At 49.5% G+C, this 21,285-nt stretch overlaps 2 protein-coding genes across 2 annotated transcripts; one reads left to right on the plus strand and one right to left on the minus strand.

Moving 5' to 3' along the window:
- Positions 1–7,427: 7,427 nt before the first annotated feature.
- ADRA2A (adrenoceptor alpha 2A) lies at positions 7,428–11,201 on the minus strand. Its single transcript, XM_006194446.2, has one exon. It carries the CDS (start codon positions 10,224–10,226, stop codon positions 8,820–8,822), a length of 1,407 nt encoding a protein of 468 aa, XP_006194508.2. The 5' UTR covers positions 10,227–11,201; the 3' UTR covers positions 7,428–8,819.
- LOC116667355 lies at positions 10,225–18,344 on the plus strand. Its single transcript, XM_032492065.1, has 4 exons — positions 10,225–10,420; positions 10,777–10,916; positions 10,959–11,584; positions 17,353–18,344. The coding sequence occupies exons 1-4, from the start codon at positions 10,225–10,227 to the stop codon at positions 17,624–17,626; spliced, it is 1,236 nt and encodes a 411-aa protein (XP_032347956.1). The 3' UTR covers positions 17,627–18,344.
- Positions 18,345–21,285: the final 2,941 nt, after the last annotated feature.

Genomic DNA, 21,285 nt, shown 5'->3' on the forward strand with positions numbered 1-21,285 from the left:
GATGCTAAACCCCAGGTTCTTCCCACTATTAAAATTAAAAAGTGTTGTGGTGCAGCTTGGCTTTACAGTTTGGGTGTGATTTGGCTAGACAGCTGGGGAAGAGTTAATGTGGCATTCCACTCGCAGGAGAAGAGCTTGGGCAGAGTTATGGGGGCAGGAACAAGAGTGTTATCATCAGGAGAGAGTAAAACCAGCCTAGGGGGCAGCAAGGCAGGGAAGAGCCCCAATGTGGGCATCAGGAGACCTCGGTTTCAGGGCTGCTTCACAAGAAACCACTGCGGTCATCATGAGTCTTTATGAGTCTCGGAGTTCGTCCAGTCCCGCCCTCTTGGTCTACTAAAGAACACAGGGGGAGAAAAAAGAAGAAAAAAAAGAAAAGGAAGAAAAATAAAGGAAAAGGAAAAAAGAGAAAAAATGAAAAAGAAAAGGAAAAAGAAAAAAAATAAAGGTGGGGTGAAGAATACAAGGGCTTTTTTTCATCAGGCAGGGTAGAGAGAAAGCTAAGAGCCTGCCAGGTCAAATCCCTGTCACAAACCACCCTAAAACACCAGCTCCAAGGGCCTGATGCTGGCACCACCCAAACCCGCCAGTCCAGCGCAGCCCATCTCAGCCCGGAGCAGCTTCGTAAGCAAAAACAAGCCTCCATCTCCCAAACTGGAGCAGAAAAGTCTCGCGCTCCCGCTGTCTGCCCGGTGCCAAGCACTGACCCAGGCAACTCACCAAAACGCTGGGAACCATGCGCTGTAAGTTACAGGTGGGGAAAACGAGGCTTGGTCATCTGTTTTAAGTTCAAATCAAAGCAGTGTGATGGAACCAGAACTGTCATCAGGTCTGCTGACTCCACGTCTGAACTTTAAAGTGCCCTTCTCAGAAACGCCAGCCATCTCCTAGACCTCTTCTCTGGGACCTGACGCCTTCCCTAGGACCTCCTGGGAGACACAGCTTGCTCGCAAACAAGCCTGTGTTTGAAAGCGCAGAGACTGGGTTTCTAGCAAACAAGCAAGCGTGGAGGGTCAGAGGGAAAGGCCCGCAGGAGCTGGGGGTCTGCAGCTGAGAGCTCCTCGTGGCCAGCAGGGCAGACGGGTGTGCTGAATGGCGGCTTTCCTGAACTCCTTGCAAACAGAGGGTTTTTCTCCTCCAGGGGGCTGGACCAGACTGGTGCAGGGTAAGCGGGGCGGGTCCCAGATTTGGAGCTGATCAGGTTCTCTGATCCCAAGCAGAATCCATGGGCTGCTCAGGGCCTCACACTCTGGTTTGCTCTTGCGTTGTCAGTGAGCATTTGGGCAACTCAGTAAAGTACGCAGCCTGCTTGCTTTCCGTGGTCTCCTCTAATCCGCCCTGACCTGTCGTATAAGCTAAGGCTGCTGAGGTTCAGCAATGAGAGGTGAGTCAGCCCAGGTCCCACGACCTGTTAGGTCTCCATACAACCAAGATGGACTGGGTTAACTGTCTAAGATGTTTTCCTGTAACGGAGAACAGGAAGATCTGTGCCTGAGAACCACCCCCTAAGGCTGGAAATTCACAGTGCTGTACAGTATTTTGCAAGCAATGGCACCTCTGAAATCCCAGTATCTGGGTCTGCAGCAAGACTGGCACTGCCTCTGGGTGACCTCAGGGGAGGGAGGGCCCTAGGCTTTCCCGAGTGTCACATCAGCACAGTAGTCAGGCCATTATTATCTCTAGCTTACTGCTCCTAGCACACCCCACCCCATCTCCACCCAGCAGCCAGAATATTGTTCCTAACAAAAACAAAATCTGATTATGTTCATCCTCTGCCTAAAACCCCTCCAGTGGCTCCCCACTGCTCGCACCATGAATCTTTCCAGGCAGCAGCACGGTCTGGCCCCAACTCTCTCCAGCCTCTCCTCTCTCCTTTTGGCCTCTCACAAGACATGGTTCAACCCACGTGGACTTCATTTAGTTGCTTGAACATATAGTACTCCCCTTCTCACCCCCAGGCCCTTTTGCCAGACCTATTCCTGCCCACCCCTCAGCTCTCGTCCTGCTGTCACTTCTCCGGGCCCTCCTCTGACACCTGAGCCCGGGTACCACCCTTGTCAACCTGCTTGCCTCTTCCTGGTACCCACTTAATATCTGTCTCCCCCTCAGAAGAAGAACCTGTGTGGGGTTCCCACTCTGCCCACAGCACCACGCACAAATAGAGAACCATCAGTGATATTAGTTTGGGGAGAGTGTCAAAAAATGGTTGTTGAGTGAGTGAGTGAATGAAGAACGGAGTCTGTCATTCATTAAAACTCTCAGGGCCTCCTCTGGAGCCAACACACAAAAAACAATCCTGGAGGTGTGTATATGCTGAGAAAGAAGGTAAGCGGAGCCGGCGGGTGCTGAGGAAAGAGCGCTAAATCCCTAGCGAGCCCAGGGGAATGATGAGATCCCTGCCTCAGGCCCCAGCCTCCTGGCTCACTACTGCCCAGCAGCTTAGTGTCTGCTTCTTGGCCTCCTAAGCTGGGCCTGAGCCACAGACATGAGGACAGTCTAGAGGACTTTGGCCAAGAGCCAGCCACATCGTGTCTGGGGCTCCCTCGCACCTGACTCGCCAGCTGGAAGGAGTGTGTCTGTGTCTATGTGTCTGTCTGTATGTCTGTGTGTGTGCACAGTCTGGCCATACTTGTGACACCCCCAGTACATGTCCTCACACCCACGAAGTCCAAGAGGCAAGAGGGCCTGTGTTTCTCTTCCACCCCTGCCCAGTGGCCCACACAGCTGGCTGTGGACAAATGGAAGGAACTAGGCAGCCGGCCTCCCTCCAGCCTGTTCCCCAAAGCGATACCTTTCTCAGGGTTGGTGTCTTGCCCAGGAGAGTCCCCATCTGCCCCTGTAGCTACCACCCCGGCCATGGTCCCTGCTCCTCAGAGCCCTGGAAGGCTGTCCCCAGGAGCTGCTCCCCTCCCCTCCCTCTCTCCCAGACTCTCTGACTTCTGGCAGAGGGCAGACACCAGCAGATGCGGGTGCAGCAGGGAGAGAGGTCAGGATGTAGATCCTCCAGGCCCTCTCCCTGCCCAGGTGCCCAGGTGCGGTTTGGCAATGGCTACAGGAGCCCTCGGCCAACCCCACCCGCCAGGCGTCCCTCCCCCAGACTGCAGATCTAAAGGTTGGGGTTACAGCTCCCTCCCCTCCCCCCTCACAGCTCCCACCTGCAGGTCTCAGTGCTTCACCACCCCTTGCCTGTTCAACCCTGCTGCACCTTGTAAATAGTTCCTTCCCGATCAGTCTTCACTCACCTCTTCTCAGCGCGCCATCTTGTTTTTCTCAGAAGCAGATTCCAAAGAGACCCCGAGTTCTGCCCTTGAGCAGACTGGGAAGAGCTTTAAAGGCCCTCCCACCTGGCCTCCCGCGCCCTCCTGAACTCTCCTGTGTCGCAGTTCCCCTTCCATGGAGAGCAGGACAGCCCGGCTGCTAAAGAACATGCTTGCTGGAGAAGCAGTGTGGGCCTCTCCGAACACCACACCCCGTCCTCCTTGCCTCCTCCTCAGGGCTCAGCTCCACTCCTCTGGTGGGGGAGGGGGGAGCCATCTCTCAAGTTGGGGTGGGGGCTATTATAATTAGGATCGATGGCACCACACTGCTCTCCCCTGTGTTCCCCTTGTGACCTCATCACGTCCACTCTTAGCACCCCGCATGCTTCCTCCTCAGATCCTGGTGAGCAAAGTATCTATTTAAAACAGGCTGTATCTGTTCACACAACACACACACACACATTCACATACACTTTCACACATGTCCACACACACACGTGTTCACATGTCTGTCTATACACATACACAAAGGCAGAGCCCACATTTGAAAAACACACCAAACCCTCAGTTTTACCCCAGGCCTCAGTAAGGCCACTGTCTCTTAGAGCCAGCCGTCCCCAAGAAGAACATACATCCCTGAGCCAGTGTGCCTCACCTAAGGCAGGGACAGAGGGACACAGCAGAGCCAGCATTTCGTAGAATCTCAAAACCGATCAACAGAAAAGCCCACTGAGGTCCATGAGACCAGCGTGATCCAAGTGTTCCAGCAAACATGATTCAATGAGATGTTCAGTAAAAAATGAAATTCTGCGATCCAGGAAGTTTGGGAAACACAGCACACCACATCATCCCCTCTTGGAGAATCACACTCTCCACTGGCAGAGACAACTGCTCCAAGCCCTGAAGGAAAGGCACCTGTTAAAGGGCGCTTAACTCGGCATTTCATCAGCTAGTTGATGTAGATGGATAGACAGACAGACAGACCCAGAGAGAAAGATTCTGTAGTTACGTAAACGCCACAGAACACACTTTTAAATAACATGGATCCAGACCAACCATTTTCATTCCATAAATGAAGAAATGGAGGCTCAGAAAGGGCTTTGCCCAAGGTCATGCCACCGGTAAAAGGCAAAGCTGGCACTGGAACCCAGGCCTCCTAACATGCAGGTCCAGGCTCTTTCCAACAGGCCCTCTTTCCTTTTTTGTTTAACTCTAAACCCCAGGATTTCTGGCAATCAAAGAGATCGATGCTGCCTTCAGAATAAACCCTGGTGTTTGTGATTGCACTCAGAGACTTCACAGGGCTTCCCTCGCAGGCCTGCCCTCTGCTAAGGAAGGTGCCCTTTCCTGCATCCCAGGCTCCAGGCCCACTGAGGCGATGGCAGAGCCCAGGGCAGAGGCCTGCAGGTGAGGGGGAGAGTGAGCCTGGCTCTGGGCACCTGGATCCGGCTACTCTGCTTGAACTGGGGAGGTAGGCTTCCTGATGGGTGTCCCCAAGTGGGCACATTTGCCATCCCCGCCTCCCCCCGGGGAACTCTTAGGCCTTGGGATACCACCTAGGCCTGGCAGTGCTTCCACGAGGCTCGGCTGCTAGAACCAGAGCTGCCTTCCCAGCCCCTCTCCCTCAGCCAGAGTCCTGGTGTCCCTGAGTTCCCAGCCACAGCGACCTCTCCCGCACTGCATGCTCACGGCACAGATAGATGCCCATTACCCTCGGTGGACACCCAGCCCCACCCCCACCCCCACCCCCACCACAGCATATCCTGTCTTTCCAGGCAGCCTTAATGACTCCTGGGCACAGAGCAGACCCTCATCTCTGCTGACTCTCCAGGGACAAGTGCTGGGATCTGCAGGGCACACTTGTGAATGGAACAGTGCCTCCAGGGTGCTTGGGGTTGATAGCAAGATGGAATTCCTGGTGAAGATCAGCAGCTTCAGACAGACAGAGAGTCATGGGGCGGAGTGGGCTCGGGGGACCCCAGGAAGCCACAGAACCAGTCTGCTTCTCTGAGTCTCTCTTCCCCTGACAGCAAAATATGGGAATTATGTGGGAGACGCCTCTGGCTCTAAGACTCTGATTCCATTCTCGAATCATAGGAGAAAGCCTCAGCCACTTCATTACTCTCTCCTCCAGCCCTTTGGCACAGAGGAAATTGAACAAGGTCTTGCAGGCAGGACAGTGTGCTTGTGGCCGGGCTGCCCGTCCCCCAATTCAGGGCGCCTTGTGCGAGTGAATCTGATAAGACACACTTTGGACCCAAAAGCCAGTGGCTTTTGATACCCTGACCAAAGTCACACAAAATGGAAGATTCCACTACAAAGACAGGCCCAGATAATCAGGATCAGGTGTGGACAGGAAGCTGGAGGGCGACAGTCTCACCTGCTGATCTTTCGGCCGAAGTCCCCTCCCTACCCCAGATCTTTGCGACTGTAGCTTGAGCCCTCGGGAGTGAGCACTGGTGCTCCCAGCAGCCTAGCCTGGGCTCTGGCCCTCTCTCCCCTGCTCTCCCCAGGCCCCGTTCACCTCTGAGGCCTTTCTGCTGCTGGAATGCAGGGAGAGGGGAAAGTGACACTAGAGGCTTGCCCTCTGTGGCACCAGTGCCCACACTTCTCCCTTTCCCAGGGAGCAGGGCCTCTGGGGATGAAGGCAAGACAAACACTTCGCTGAAGGCAGCAGAGCAGAGAGTTAACAGCAAGTGTTTGTATCTACGGCTGCGTCTGGGATGCACAGCCCAGGTCCTGCAGTCCTGCTGAGCTGGCCTATTGTCTGGCGCTGTTTGCCTTTGGGGCAATGGGTGCCTTGAGCCGGAAGGGAGAAAGAGGCCTCAGTGGGGGTGGGGAGCAGGGCACAGCACCACACCAGGCAGCCTTGGTGCCAACGGTCATGGCCTGTGAAGCTCGGGGCAAGGGTCACTGGAGCCAAGTGCCTGCCCACCGTCCTGTCTTCAGGCTTTGATGACCCTGATGATTGTGGACACCTTCCCACCTCCCACAAAACCCCTCAGAACCATGTTTTTCCTTCTCCCAGGCCCCTCAAAGCCCAGATCACTTCTCAGGGCTCTGAGCCCTCCCACCCCTGCCCACAGACCCTGGCCCCCACCAAAGAAGTTAATACTATAGAGATGTATGGGTACTGCCCTGGGGGAAGAGCTGGAGGAGAGCGGAAGACCTGCTCCAGGGCATCCAGGGCCAGTCTGCAGGTGCGTTGTAGGTGGCTGGCCTTGCAAACCTGTCTTTCCCCAAACCGAGACCTTTCCTTGTGATTGCCCCTCAACCCCAGCCCTCCATCAGCGCTGACTGTACCTACCCGAGGATGACTCCACTCTCGGTCAGTTGCTTCCTACTGCATGTGCCCCAGAGCTGTGGGACCCTGAGCAAGTCACTTCCTCTCAGAAGACGAGGGGTTGGGTTCCGGATCTCTACAGACCTTTCCAGCTTCAAAGTGCCATTATCTTAACCACACGGTTGAGATAGACCGTCTAGACCCTCCTAGACATCAGGACTGGAACTCGTTTGTACCACACTTGGTGCATATACCATACTATGGGCGTATACCGCATGTTGCATATTATCACACTGCAGGGTGTGATGCACATTTTGGAGTATACGGCACACTTTGTGCATGTACCATACTTTGGCAGATATACACACTTTGAGGGGTAACCCACTTTAGGGTATAAAATATTTTGCAGTATGTACTTACTTTATGTATATTTACACACTGAGGACGTATTCCATGCTCTGTGGGTATAGCACACCTTGCGTAGAGACCTCACTGCTGTGAGCAATCTGCAAAGTGTTATTGATGTAAGCCTGACAAGGCTCTGGTGTGAAGAGTAAAGACCCTGGAGCCTCATCGTGCATTCCCACCGCTTGCTGTTAACCTTGAGCAAACCACTTGCCCTCTGAGACTCAGTTTCTTCACCTGTTAAGTGGGGATCATAACAATACCTACCTCATAGGTTTGGGGGAAAATTAAATGAAGCAAGAGCTTCTAACAGACTCAACATTGTGTACAGCACAGGAGAAACACTTGGTAAATGGCAGCTTTGTTATTGCTTGCATTTTTAAAGGGGTTTTATAATGCATATGTATTTTTTTAATTTCAAATATATATAAAATCAGATGGTCCTCGAGTCTTAACACTTTTGAAAACTCAGATAACAGACAGACCATTTAATTCATATTTATTTCACATTTGCTCTGTAAACTTTTTATTAAAAAAAAAATCCGCTGACATTAGTTTTTCTTTAGTGAAATAAGAGTGCAGGCCTGAAAGAGTCTTTGTCTAAAACATGTGGAAACTTGAATGTAAACAAAGTCTCCACCCTCCTCCCTAAACTCTGGGAGTTCAGCAATGACTTGAGCTCAACCAGAAAAAAAGGGAGGAAAAATGGACAACACTTTGATATGTAAGAGCTCTTGGGGCAGGAACAGTACATTCTGGCAGGCCCATTTGTCTTTTCAAACTGTTTACCTTGGGCAAATTGTATCAGGTTTGCTTCTTCCACATAATTTCCACTTCTCTGTGTCTAAAAACAGCAGGTAAAAGATTTCCCACAGTCAGCACTTTGGGGGAGGGAGGAGTGCACATACATAAAAGATGGAAACATACATATACTTCAAGCAGTGGCCCCAGAGGAAAGGAGGGAGGGGACACTGGAAAGAGGTTTTAAAGTGAGGTACTGGGGCGAAGAATGCATCAGAGGATAATGGCTTTATACACAGGGCTGCTGCAAGGCAGAGAGTTTCATTTACTTCTTTCTTGGTCCATCATTGTAATATTTACATAGGAAAAGGCAATTATGCTGTTAGGCACAGGGGGAAAAGTGGACAGAAATCTTTCCCCCCTCAGGAAATCTCAAAGCAGGTCCAGTCCCAAGGGACAGTCACCAGTTGCTGGTGAAAAGGACACAGAGGGAGGTAATGACAGTAGAAAAGGGATCGAATTGCAAAGAGGCTTGCCCTGAACTAGACACCATCTGTCTGCCTGGAGGGCATCTCCAACAGCCAGGATTCCGACCTCAAAAGCCAAAAGACATTGGGGACCACCCCCCAACCCCCATGTACTATCAAAAATAGTGTGTATTTACAGGGGGTGGTTGGGAGGGCGGGCAGGGCTGCCCTGAGCGTTTGTTTAAAAATAGAGTTGGGGGGAGGGGAGAGCAATTAGCCAGGGCTGGGAAACCCCCATCCATTAACCTTTTGTGAGCCATGCCCGCTGGGATCAACTGCTTGCTCTGAACTACCATGAGAACTGGACCTTGGGAGGTGAAAATACCTTTAGGAAACAATACTGCTTTGCGGAGGCCCAAGAATCCAGGAAGATCGCTCCGTGTGAGGAGCGGTCCTAACAGCAATTGGGGACCCTCCCCCTTGTCAGGACTTTCTCTGGTAGGGGAGTACAGATGCCGGCAGGACGCCCGCAGAGCAACCCTCGGGCCAGAAAACTCAGAATAGGCAGGACCCCGGCTTCGGAGTGCTGGGGCTGCATAAACGCGCCCCTCGATCCCAGCTGCCTGCGGTGGGCGCGAGTCTGTTCGCGCGGCGCGGACTCCGCGCTCACACGATCCGCTTTCTGTCCCCTCGGCAGAGGATCTTCTTGAAGGCGCGGCGGAAGTCGTGATTGAAGATGGTGTAGATGACCGGGTTCAGCGAGCTGTTGCAGTAGCCGAACCAGAAGAAGAACTTGAAGAGCGTGCGCGGCACGGAGCAGCCGACGGCCGTGAGCGTGTAGGTGAAGAAGAAGGGGAACCAGCACACCACGAACACGCCGATGACCACCGCCAGCACGAAGGTGAAGCGCTTCTCCCGGTTCTGCCGCCCGCGCCAGCGCGACGCCTTGGCGCCCCCGCCGCGCTCCTCCCCGGGCCCGGCCACGGGCACCCCCGACCCCGTCGCCGCCATCGACCCTGGTGCGCGCCGCGGTAGGCTGTCCCCGGGCTTCACCTGGCTCGCCCGGGTCTTGCCCTTGGCCCGGGAGCCGCGCTCGGACCTGCGGGGCCCGGGGGGCCGCTCGGCGTGCTCAGACGACGAGCTCTCCTCCAGGTCCAGCGCGTCTGCGTCGCGCGGCCCCGCAGGCACGGGCTCCCCCGGGGCACCGTTGAGCTGGACGGGCAGCGGCTCGGCCTCGGCGCCCACGGGGCCAACGCCACGCTCTGGGCCCAGGCCGTTGGGCCTGCGCTCAGCGCCCCCCGGCAGCGCGGCGGCGGCCTCGGGACCCCGGCGGCTGGGAGGCACGCGGGTGCGGCGCTTGGCGATCTGGTAGATGCGAACATAGACCAGGATCATGATGAGGCAGGGTGCGAAGAAAGAGCCGATGCAGGACGAGATGACGTACCACTTCTGGTCGTTGATCTCGCAGCGCGGTTCGGCCGGCTGCTGGCCACTGCCGCGTTTCTTCTTCTCGAAGGAGATGAGCGGCGGAAAGGAGATAACGGCCGAGATAACCCACACGGTGAAGATGATGGCCTTGATGCGACGTGGAGTGCGCTTCAGGTTGTATTCGATGGCCTGGGAGATGGACCAGTAACGATCCAGGCTGATGGCACACAGGTGCACGATGGACGACGTGCAGAAGAGCACGTCGAGCGCCAGGTAGATCTCACACCACGCCTTGCCGAAATACCAGTAGCCCATGACCTCGTTGGCCAGCGAGAAAGGGATGACAAGCGTGGCCACCAGGATGTCGGCCGAGGCCAGAGACACCAGGAAGAGGTTCTGGGGCGCCTTGAGCGCGCGGCTTGTGAACACGGCAATGATGACAAGCACGTTTCCGAACACAGTGAACAGCATGAGCAGGCCGGCCAGGCACACCAGCGTCAGCGTCACCTGCAGGGAGTAGGGGGTGGCCCGGGCGCCGCCCCCCGGCGCCTCGGTCCCGTTCCAGCTTGCGTTGCCCGCGTCCGGCTGCAGGGACCCCATGGGCGCAAAGCTGCCCTCGGCCAGCGGCTGCTCCTGGCGGAACATGAACGCGGATGCCCGCTCGCCTGGGCCTGCTGCCAGCTGCCTTCCGGCCCGGCGCCCGTGGGTCCTCCTCTTCCTCCTGCGCCCCGCTCGCCCCGCCGCGCCTCACATGGGGAAGGGGCCTCAAGGAGGCCGGGCCCGAGCTGGGGGATCGCTAGCGGACCATGGGCCGGGCTCCTGCCAACCGCGCCCTACCCGTGCGTCGGGCGCTCTGGGTCGGCGCCTTCTTGCTCCCAGCTCCTAAACAGAGCCAAGTTTTATTTCTTAGCGGCGGGAGAGAGCAGGTCGAGCCGATGGGGAAAGAAGAGATTTATTCTTCAAGAAAGGAGAACAAAAATCATCGGTGTCCTGATGACTCGGAAGGATGACAGGAAATTAAATATATCTCTATCTATATCTTTGACTCGAGCCTGAGCGAAAGCAAGAGGTCTTACCGTGTGCGGGGCCCGCCCCCACCCCGGGAGGCAGCCGAGGGGTGCTGATGCTGGCTTGGGGTCCTATGTCTGTCTCTTTACATCCCCGAAGCAATTACCGACTCTCTCGCTTCCCCTAGACGCGGCGGGGCCGGTGCGGCCCGAGCTGGGGCCAGAGTGCGGACTCTACCGCCTCTCGGAGAGCCGCGGGACTTCCAAAGTTGCGTGCCCTGCTGGGGCTGGGGCGCAGCGCGCGGAGCTCGGGGGCGGCGGCGGCAGGGTGAGGGGTGTCGGGGCCGCATGAAGGCACCCCCGTCCTCAGGCGGGCCGGGGCGGGTGGGCGATCGGCTCCAGGAGCCGCGGCAGAGGTAGAGGGGTCTCCTGGGCGTCGGCCCTGCGAGTTTGGGCGCTGAGCGCGACCGGACTGGTCGGTGTCCGAGGGCAGCGTGAGTTGGGGCAGCAGCGCAGGGCTGAGGGGAGAAGGTGCAGGGGGTGGCCGGGCGGCGGCGCGCCGGCTGCTGGGCGTCTGCACCGAAGCCGGAGCCGCTGCTTCTCCGCGGCGCTCGCGGTGGACTGGTTTTATAGCCCCAGGATCAAGCCCGCGTTGCCGAGCAGCCGGCGTCAGCCCCCACGTGGGAAGCCGACCCTCCCCGCCCCTTGCGCCTCCCCTCCGCGGGTCTGGAGCCCGCGTCCCGCGCGGGACCCACGGGAGCCTTGCCCCCTTGGCGAGACGAGCCCTTTGGCCGGGGAGGGAAGAGTTACCTTAAGCGAGGGATTTAAAGAGCTTGCCCAGGGAGTGCGGAGAGGTCCCCCCTGGGAATTCGCCGAGCATCTCCAGACCGGCCGAGCATCGCATCCAGCACCTGGGAGTGTCCATATCGGGTTGAGTGGGACCCGGGAGGAAAGCGTTCTGGGGACCCCCAGCCGAATGAGGAGACTCAACCACCGGTAAGGGTCGCATCTGGAGCAGCCTCGCCCTGGACCGGGCTGCTCTCGTCCGCAAGTGCTCCCGGCGGCGGGATGAGTGGAGCTGGTGATAGAGCAAGGCACAGGTTCGGATCCAACCCCTGGGGCTCAATGGGAGGCACCCCGCGAGGAGCGGGCTCCGTCAGAGGTCAGAGCTCTGCTTTGGGGAGAGGCGGCCACATGTGGTCCCAGCCGCAGAACTGTCTGAGGGATCAGGGAGGCCCGGGGTCCGAACCTCGCCGGCTAGACCGCGGTGAGGAGGGGTCCTGGAGGCGGAAGCTGCGCTCGCTGGCAGAGCGAGGGCGCACTGACACAGCGAGGGCGCACTGACACCTGCCGGCCGCTCGGTGTCACCGCTGCGAAGCTACTCGCCAGTGCCGGGAGCCTTCTCCCGCTCCTGCAGTCCTTTGCCTACAAGCACCTTCTCCCATCTCAGGGCAAGTTTTTTTTTTTGCCCAAGCTCAGGAAAGGAGAACCCAGATTTTTTAAATAGCACTTTGTCGTGTTGCAGAAATCTTCCTAAAGCATACCCTCCCACCGGCGAGAGTAAGGTTTCATCTGATAAAGCCACATCAGGAAGGGTTCTGCAGGCATCAGAGCCCGGAACTGTCATCCCACCCTGGACCCGCACAGGCCAGCCCACCCTTCCCGCAGACCCCAGAGGCCTGATGCTGACTGGCTGGTTGCTCAGTTCTGGTCCGCTCTGAATTATTGTGTCTTTGTTGAGGCCAGAAAGCTAGACTCCACATCCCCATTTCGGATGCACACACATTATCTTTCAGTAAGGGGAGGGTGGTGGCCAAGAGAAGAGAGAGTATTTTCCATGTTCTGTCTGCTAGGACTAGCATGGGGGGGGGGTGGTGAGTGCAGTTTTCCTCTGCATGCTAGATATCCTGTGATAGATTTGCACGGTTGCCAGAGTACCAGCTTGTATTGTGCTATCTGTACTTTTCAAATAAATAGCAGGCAGTTTAGGGGTAAGGCCCTGGAGGATAGGAACTGTCAGCAGGAGAGAGGTTAGAACTAAAGAAAAATTGTCTTATTTAAGGACCCACTAAACCGAAATACTTTATGTAGTCAACTAAGCTGGAAATTGGATTGAACAGACTGCCTCTCTGCCCAGTAGGGTTCAGGCTCAGGGGCTGAGGACTAAATGAAAGACCATGGGCATCACCTGCAACCCCAGCTGAGCTCTGCAGCCCCCACCAGTGATACAGGCCAGAGATACAGTGACTGATGCTTTTGCTCTTGATGTAGATAGTCCTGAAGTCTGCACTTCTCAAAGTACTTCACGGGTGTTCCATGTGACTTCAGTACCTGTATCTCCCAATCTTTGCTCCAGTGGGATGACCTCTTCTAGCCTTAATTCTGAGTCTTTTATAACCCCCTTTTCTGGAGCATCTAAAGAAAATTTCCTCCATCTGTTGAGTCCATTATTTCCCATCTTCTAACCAAGTCTCAGGGAGCTGAGACCTTGCAGTAGGCTCAGTTGGAAATGTGGTTACACTTATCTTTGTGCAGCAACCAGGAGTCCCACACCTCAAGTATATAAATGCTAAGAGAGACAAACATCAAAGCCCGTGGCAGTCTGGGGTTCACCATGTTGCTCACAGACCTTAGGGGCTGAGTTCTGAGAGGCCATCGCCTCCCATCACCACACCAGCTGCCAACAACGTCCTATCTCATTTCAGAAGCAAAGAGGGAAATGAAAACAGAGGCCAGGGTGCTTTCCTTTCTTGGAATCTCTGCTGCTGGCCTGTGTATGACACCTCTTGTCACATTTTCTAAATGCTTCCCAAACAGCCAGTCGATTTCTTAATTCCTGGGTTTGGAGTCGTTTCTCCTAAAATGGAAAAACAGGCTTTCCAAGGAGCTAGGATCCCGGAGACCAATACACAACAATTATTGATGACAACAATAGCTGCCTTTGGTTAAGTGCCTAGTTCACGCTATGTCCAGAGCTACACGCAGAGCCCTTTTAGATGCAGTTCTTCCTCTTAACACATGTGCCTTATCACCAAGGGCTCTGCCTCCTTAGTTTGACCCACAGGGTCAGTATCTCTGAGATTTAAAAAGCTATGTGGATGCCTTTTTTTTTTTTTTTTTTTTTGCTAGAAGATTTAGTCCTGTGCTTGCTGAGTGAGACAGCATTGAGCAGAGAGATATTCACAAAGACAATAATTCTTAGCCAGGCCTGTATATCAGCATTGCCTGGGAAGGTGAAATACACTTACCAGGGCTCCACCAGGGTAATTATGATTCATCAGGTCTGCAATGGTTTGTAGAGCATGTAACTTTAACAAAGCTCCTTTGGAGATGCTAATATGTGCACTCAGTTATGACTCACTGCTCTAAAGCAGTAAATCTTAGTAGAAGCAGGAGTGGTAAGCAGGTACCTTGGTGGGGGTGGGTGTCCAAATGACCTGGGGACTTTTATCAAGCCTACCTGAGCTACCAAGAATGGGCCCCAGATTGACAATGCCCTGATTCTCCTGGGACAGCCAGGATGGTGTCACAGCCATCCAGGGACCTGGGGCATAACAACAGTTGAGAGCCACTGTAAATACAGGGGTTGGCTTTCTTGGCCTGAGGAGAAGTCACCTCTGGACACACAAATGGGGGTCCACTATGATTTCTAATATTAATAAACCCTAGAGAGGATCTGAATAGACATTTTCCAAAGAAAACTTACAAATGGCCAATGGGCACATGAAAAGATGCTTAATATTGCTAATCATCAGGGAAATGCAAATCAAAACCACAAGGAGATATCATGTCACACCTGTCAGAATGGCTATCATCAAAAAGATCACAAATAAGTGTTGGTGAGGGTGTGGAAAAAAGGGAACACTTGTAAACTGTTGGTGGGACTGTAAATTGGTGTGACCACTGTGGAAAACAGTATGGAGACTCCTCAGATTAAAAATAGAACCACCATATGATCCAGCAGTTCCACTCTTGGTTATATATCCAAAGAAAAGGAAAACACTTATTAGAAAAGATATATGCACCCCTATGTTCATTACAGCATTATTTACAATAGTCAAGATATGGAAGCAACCTAAGTGCCCATCAATAGGTAAGCAGATACAGAAAATGTGGTATGTATACAGAGTGGAATATTACACAGCTATAAAAAAGAATGGAATCTTGCCATCTGTGACAACATGTAGGACCCTGAAGGTATTGTGCTGAGTAAAATAAGTCAGAGAAAAAAAATGCTGTATGATTTTGCATATAAGTGGACTAAAAAAAAACATGGATAAACATAAAACAGAAACAGAGTTACAGATACAGAGAACAAACAGGTGGTTGCCAGAGAGGAGGGGGTTGGGGGGAAGAGAGATATGGGTGAGGGAGATTAAGAGGTACAAAATTCCAAAATAAATGAGTCATGAGTATGAAATGTATAGTGTGGAAAATATAGTTAAAACTTTATAGTTAGTAACTATATATTACATGGTAACTAGACTTATCATGATGATCATTTTGAAATGTTTAGAAATATCAAATCACTATGTTGTGTAACAGGAACTACATAGTGTTGTAGGTCAAATATTCTTCAAATCAAACTCATAGAAAAAGAGATCAGATTTTTGGTTACCAGAGGTCAGGGGTTGGGGTTGGGGGGATTGGATGACAACAGTCAAAAGGTACAAACTTCCAGTTATAAGATAAACAGGTACTAAGGGTGTAATGTACAACATGATCAACATAATTAACACTGCTGTATGTTATATATGAAAGTCGCTAAGAGAGTAAATCTGTGGTATATATGAAAGCTGTTAAGAGAGTAAGTCCTAAAAGTTCTTATCATAGGAAAAATTTTTCTGTTTAATTTGTATCTATATTTAATTTTATATCTAGTTTTGAGATGACAGATGTTCACCAAACTTAGTGTGATAATCATTTCATGAGGTATGTGACTCAAGTTATTATACTGTACACCTTAACCTCACATAGTGTTATATGTCAATTATATCTCAATAAAACCAGATAAATAAATAAATGCTATTCATTAGCGCTGACCCCATGCCAGGTACAAAGCTGAACAGTTTATATACTCTATTTTATATAATTCTCAAAACAACTCTATAATGTAGATTTTATTATTACCTGCCCTTACAGATGGGGAAAACAAGGCTCAGAGAGGCCAAGCAGATAGCCCAGTTAATAAGGAGCAGGGTCGGATCTGGACCTCATGTTTCCCGAGTATAAGCCCAATGAGCTTTCTAACTCTTTTCTGTGGACCTTGCCCTTTACCACACTGACAAACGGGAGCTTGTAAGGGAGAGTGCCATCGAGTTAGCCAAGCCTCCCTACTTCCCAGTCCACCCAGTCCATCTGTGGCTACTACGGCAGGACAGAACAGGGCAAGGTGTGTTCATCTTCCACTTCTGACGTCTGCTGGTTTGAAGGAAACATCAGGCACCCTGCACAAGGCTGAATACTTCCCAGTGACCTACCTGATGGAGAGCCAGTGTTACACCACTTGCTGTGCAGCCGCGGAATGGCGGGCCTCCCCCGTGGCAGAATCAGCCACTTTCTTTGATGGGACCCACACATATTTCCTCCAGAGCATGGGTGAACCTATCACCCTAGCTTACCTGTTCATTTGTACCATGGTCTAGCAGGGGGGAAAGACTGTCCTGTTTATCTTTGCATTCCCAGAGCATGCCTAAAACAGACTTTTTAAAAATCAAATTCCTGGAACCTATTCCTTGGAGATTCAACAGGACTAAGGAAGGACCTAGGCATTCACTTGTATTTTTTAACAAATACCTGAGTAATTCAAAAAATACCAAAACGTAAGACGTGTTGCCGTAGATATCTGATAAGTGTTTGTAGGATGAATAGATACTACTTACAATTAAGTTACCCAAAAGTAAAGAGGCCCAGAAGGTGGCTAAATTTCAAAATTAGGATTTAGTTAACTAGTTCTGGGATATAGGTATAGGATTCTTTCTGTCTATCTGTCTGTCTGTCTGTCTGTCTGTCTGTCTCTCTATCTACCTATCTAATTTTTCCTGAAAGGAACATGTAAATAGTGGGAGATATTCTATTTATAACCATCAGCCAGACAGTTTACCAACAAATTAAAGCTGCTTAAGCTAAATAATGTTTATCCTGGAATTACACCTGTAATTAAAATGTCAGGGAACACCAAAATGCTCCTTGACTTCATCTAAAAAGAGTAGAACTGGGGAGGAAGTGGTATTAACAGCTTATTTATTTATTTTGGAGACTTGACTAAGAAAAAACTCCAAGCCCCATTAGCTTGGACTCCTAGGCTGTGATATAACCTTCACAAATAGAACTTCAGACACACACACACACACACACACACGCACAGGCACAGGCACAGGCACATGCACCATACTCAAATACACACCCTCACCCTCACCTGTCTGAACATGATGAGCAGGTGGGGAACACAGTGTTCCCACTGCCGCCCATGCCACGGGCACAGCTGGAGCCAAATGCTGCAGTAAACTACAAACATCTGTCAAGTCTCTGCATTGCTGACATGGGGGTAAGCGGGGGAGCAGTCACCAGAAAAAAAATCTGTTGCTTCCTCTGAGCTATTATTTAATTCCTTCACTTTCTTGTTACCAGTGCAGGAGCCCTTTGCAATCACATTGTTATTGAAGGCGAATGTAAGCCAAAAGAAAAGCATCACCCTCCCAGAGTGTTATTGGAAGGAGCTGCCTTATTTACCACCCTCCGTGTTTCTCGCCCCTGACTTCCAGATCAATCCTGCTATTCCCACAAAAAACAAGTATGAAGTCCCACCGCTGCCTTCATCTCCTTTTTAAGGTGCTAGCCCATCCTGCCTCCTCCTGGAAGATGAAGCCAGGTGTTCTGCCCCTTCAAGGGCCTCTGGCCGAGACGGAAAAGACAGCCATCTGTGCCAGGATCTACTCTACCTTCAGGACGGCAAGAAAGGCTGGGCTCCCGTCTGGCTCTTTGCTGCTTCCTGATCCTGCAGGTGTATTTGTGTTTCCACTGAAGCAAGACTGCTGAGGGCTGTGCGCACACATGAAACTTACCATTATCTCCTGAGTCTTCCCAGTCAGTCCTCACAAATAAGGGCCCTTTCCCACCTCATCCAGGTAAATTATCTTGCCTACTTTGTCCAGAAGCATAAGGAAAAGCACACCTTGAATCAGTTACGGGGAATGATGGCTATTTGTTCTCAGGAACAACAGGTGAGCTAGAGCCACTGGCCCTCGGGTATAAAGGAGATATTTGTCACCAACACTAATAACTTTTAAACCAACATTCATTAACCTAGGTAGGTAAGGCGAATCACCCTTAACATTTACTCAAAGAAACCATGGAGACCCCGTGCCTGAAACATACCACACACACACACAACACACACACACGGTTTGAAAGGTGATCTGGTCATTCTGCTCCCTGGAAATGACTTGTTTCCATTTGCCCTAGTTAATGACACCAGCAAAGCACAAGCTCTTGCCTCCTAAAGAGGCCCCTGCCTGCAGGTTCTGGCAGGCATTAGAGTGAAGTCATTAGGAATCTGGGCTTTGTAAGATAAACCTGGGCTCTGGTCCTGCTTCTAGTCACTTAATAACTGTATTAACTTACTTAACTTTCTGGACCTTGGTTTTCTCATATGGAAATGGGGAAAATAGTAGCAAGCACCTCATGCATGCTCTTTAGTGAATATTAAATGAACGAATACATGGAAAATATATAACAGAGTGTTTGGTATTTGATAGGTGCTTAACATATTAAGTACATTTGTTTATTTGGCAAAACTTTCTTTATTAATCTGATTCTTCCTCAGACAGATGCAAAGTGATCATACAATCTACCCATCTTAAAGTTTCATTGTTAATTATTAAATTAGCATAGAATGAAGAATGAAAACCAAAATAAACATAGGAAAATATTACTATAATGGGTTTTAACAAGTATTTATTACATTTGTGTGTGTTTGAATGGCAAGGGAGGGGGTGGAAGTCCCTTGCCCTGAGACTACATCAAATTAAAAAGCTTCTGCATACCAAAGGGAACCGTCAACAAAAAGAAAACGTAACTTACCAAATGGGAGAATATATCTGATAAGGGGTTAGTATCCAAAATATATAAAGAACTTATACAAATCAATCACAAAAAATATGAACAATCCACTTTTTTAAATGGGCAGAGTATCTAAACAGACATCTTTCCAAAGAAGACATACAGATGGCCAACAGGTACAACAAAAGGTGTTCAACATCACTAATCATCAGGGAAGTAAAACTCAAAACCACAATGAGATGTCACCTCACACCTGTTTGAATGGCTATTATCAAAAAGACAAGGAAGGAGACCCTTGCCCATTGTTGAAGGGAATGTAAATTGGTGCCGCTACTATGGAAAACAGTATGGAGGTTCCTCAAAAAATTAAAAATAGAACTACCATATGATCCAGCAATTCCACTTCTGGGTAAAATACTAACTCAAAAAGATATAGGCACCCTCATGTTCATCACAGCGTTATTTATAATAGCCAAGATATGGAAACTACCTGTGTCCATCAGGAGATCAATGGATAAAGGAAATGTGATGTAAACATACAATGGAATACCACTCAGCCATAAAAAATAAAGAAATTTTGCCATTTGTGGCAATGTGAATGGACCCTTAGAGCATTATGCTAAGTGAAATACATCAAAGATAAATACTATATGATCTCACTTATACATGTGGAATCTAAAAAGAACAAAAACAAAAGTCCATAAATAAGAGAACAGACTGGTGGTTGCCAGAGGTGGGGGATAAGGGGTGAGCAAAATGGGTGAAGGGCAAAGGGTACAAATTTCCAGTTATAAAATAAATAAATAATGAGGATGTGACATATAGCATGGCGACTATAGTCAATAATACTGTGTTGCATATCTGAAAGTCACTAGGAGAGTAAATCTTAAAAGTCCTCATCACAAGAGAAAAAATTCATTAACTATGTATGGTGATGGATGTTAGCTAGACTTATTGTAGTGATCACTTCACAATATGTACAAATATCAAATCATTATGTTGTACACCTGAAACTGATATGTTATATGTCAATTTATGCCTTACTAATAAATGAATAAATGAATGAATAATGAAATAAATTGAACCCCAAAGAAGGAAAAATAAAAACAGAAAACTATGTAGAAAAATCAATAAAACAAAAAGCTGGTTCTTTGAAGAGATCCTTAAAATTGATCAGTCTCTAACCAAAACAACCAGTGATACAACACACAAGGATACCTACTGGCTGCAAAGAGTCAGGGCAAGTTCATTGACCTCTTAATGGTCGGTCTTTCATTCCTCAGCCTGTTGCTGTTGAAAACCAAATTTTCAACTGAGGCTGAATAAAGCATGAAGACAAAGTAATTGTAGCACAATATTTCTAAGCTAGTGGAAATTCTTAAAACCTGTAGGCCAAAGAAACATCATCGTAAGGTGATGTTAGGCTAAAGGAGGCAGAAGTAAGTTTCCTGGCTATACCTTAAAGAGATGTCTGGCAAGTACTAAAAAGACTTTCACCTTGCCAGACTTTAAATATTTTGGTTTCTAATAAGAAATAAATGAAAATTATTTTTTCATCTAGCTAGTTTTTTGTGTATATGTCAATCACCAAATAGCTATTTTTATAACAAAAACTACTTAAAATAATTTCAAACTTACAAAAAACATAAGAATAATGGTACAAAGATTTGTATGCCTTTTACTCAGATTCACCCGTCTTAAAGATTTTATACCATTTGCTTTATTATATACTTTCTATGTATGTATGTATGTATGTGTGTGTGTGTGTCTCAAACACACACACACAAATATTATACAATATTACTTTTCAGAACTATCTGAGAATAAGTTACAAATATCATGGCACTTCACCTCGAGATACTTGTGTTTATTTTCTAAGAATAGAAATGTTCTTTTACAGAATCACAGGAGTTATCTTCAGTTGGTACATTACCAATCTACCTTTGTATTTCAATTTTGTCGATTGACCCAACAGCATTTTTTCTCCAATACAGAAGTCAGTCTAGGATGATGTATTCCACGTACTTGTTATGTCTTTATGTAGCATGGATTACTTTCTACAGCCTTTGTCTTTTTATAACCTTGAAATTTTTGAAGAACAGGGTTTTGTCTTGTCTTTTAATAGAAGATTCCTCACTTTGGGTCTGTCTGATGTTTCCTCTTGGTTATACATTTCCAACAGTTTATGTGGTACTGTAGTATATGTGACATTGTGTCCGTCTTAGTATATCACATCCAGAGTAACATCATATCCATCTGCCCCTCACTGGTGATGTTAATTTTGAATACCCAGCCAAAGTGTTTATTGGATTTCTTTTTTATAGTTACAATTTTCCCCCTTGCAACAAATACACAATCTGTGGGGACCCATCTTATGGTCATGCAAATGTCCTGCTCATCAAAATTCCCCCCTAGATTTATCATCCATTGATATTTGCTTGAACCAATTTTTGCTACGATGATTACAAAATTATTTTCTCAGCACCGCCTCTTCATTTACCACATACTACAAGACTCCTCACTTATTCCCTGTTTATGTATCTATCACTGATATGGATTAGCAACTTCCTACTTTTTCATAATTTATAACTAATTACTGCTCTTATTTATTTTGGTGTCCAAATGCTCCCTTCAAT

The sequence above is a fragment of the Camelus ferus genome, chromosome 11 (assembly GCF_009834535.1).
Source record: "Camelus ferus isolate YT-003-E chromosome 11, BCGSAC_Cfer_1.0, whole genome shotgun sequence".
Classification (NCBI taxonomy): Eukaryota; Metazoa; Chordata; class Mammalia; order Artiodactyla; family Camelidae; genus Camelus; species Camelus ferus.

What these genes read in the sequence shown, in the direction of transcription:
- LOC116667355 (XM_032492065.1), top strand. Translation starts at nt 10,225, where the DNA reads ATGAACGCGGATGCCCGCTCGCCTGGGCCTGCTGCCAGCTGCCTTCCG. An exon ending in CTGCCAACCGCGCCCTACCC is followed by an intron (nt 10,421 to 10,776) that starts GTGCGTCGGGCG and finishes CGCTTCCCCTAG; the next exon opens with ACGCGGCGGGGCCGGTGCGG. An exon ending in TCGGGGGCGGCGGCGGCAGG is followed by an intron (nt 10,917 to 10,958) that starts GTGAGGGGTGTC and finishes CCCCGTCCTCAG; the next exon opens with GCGGGCCGGGGCGGGTGGGC.
- ADRA2A (XM_006194446.2), bottom strand. Translation starts at nt 10,226, where the DNA reads ATGTTCCGCCAGGAGCAGCCGCTGGCCGAGGGCAGCTTTGCGCCCATG.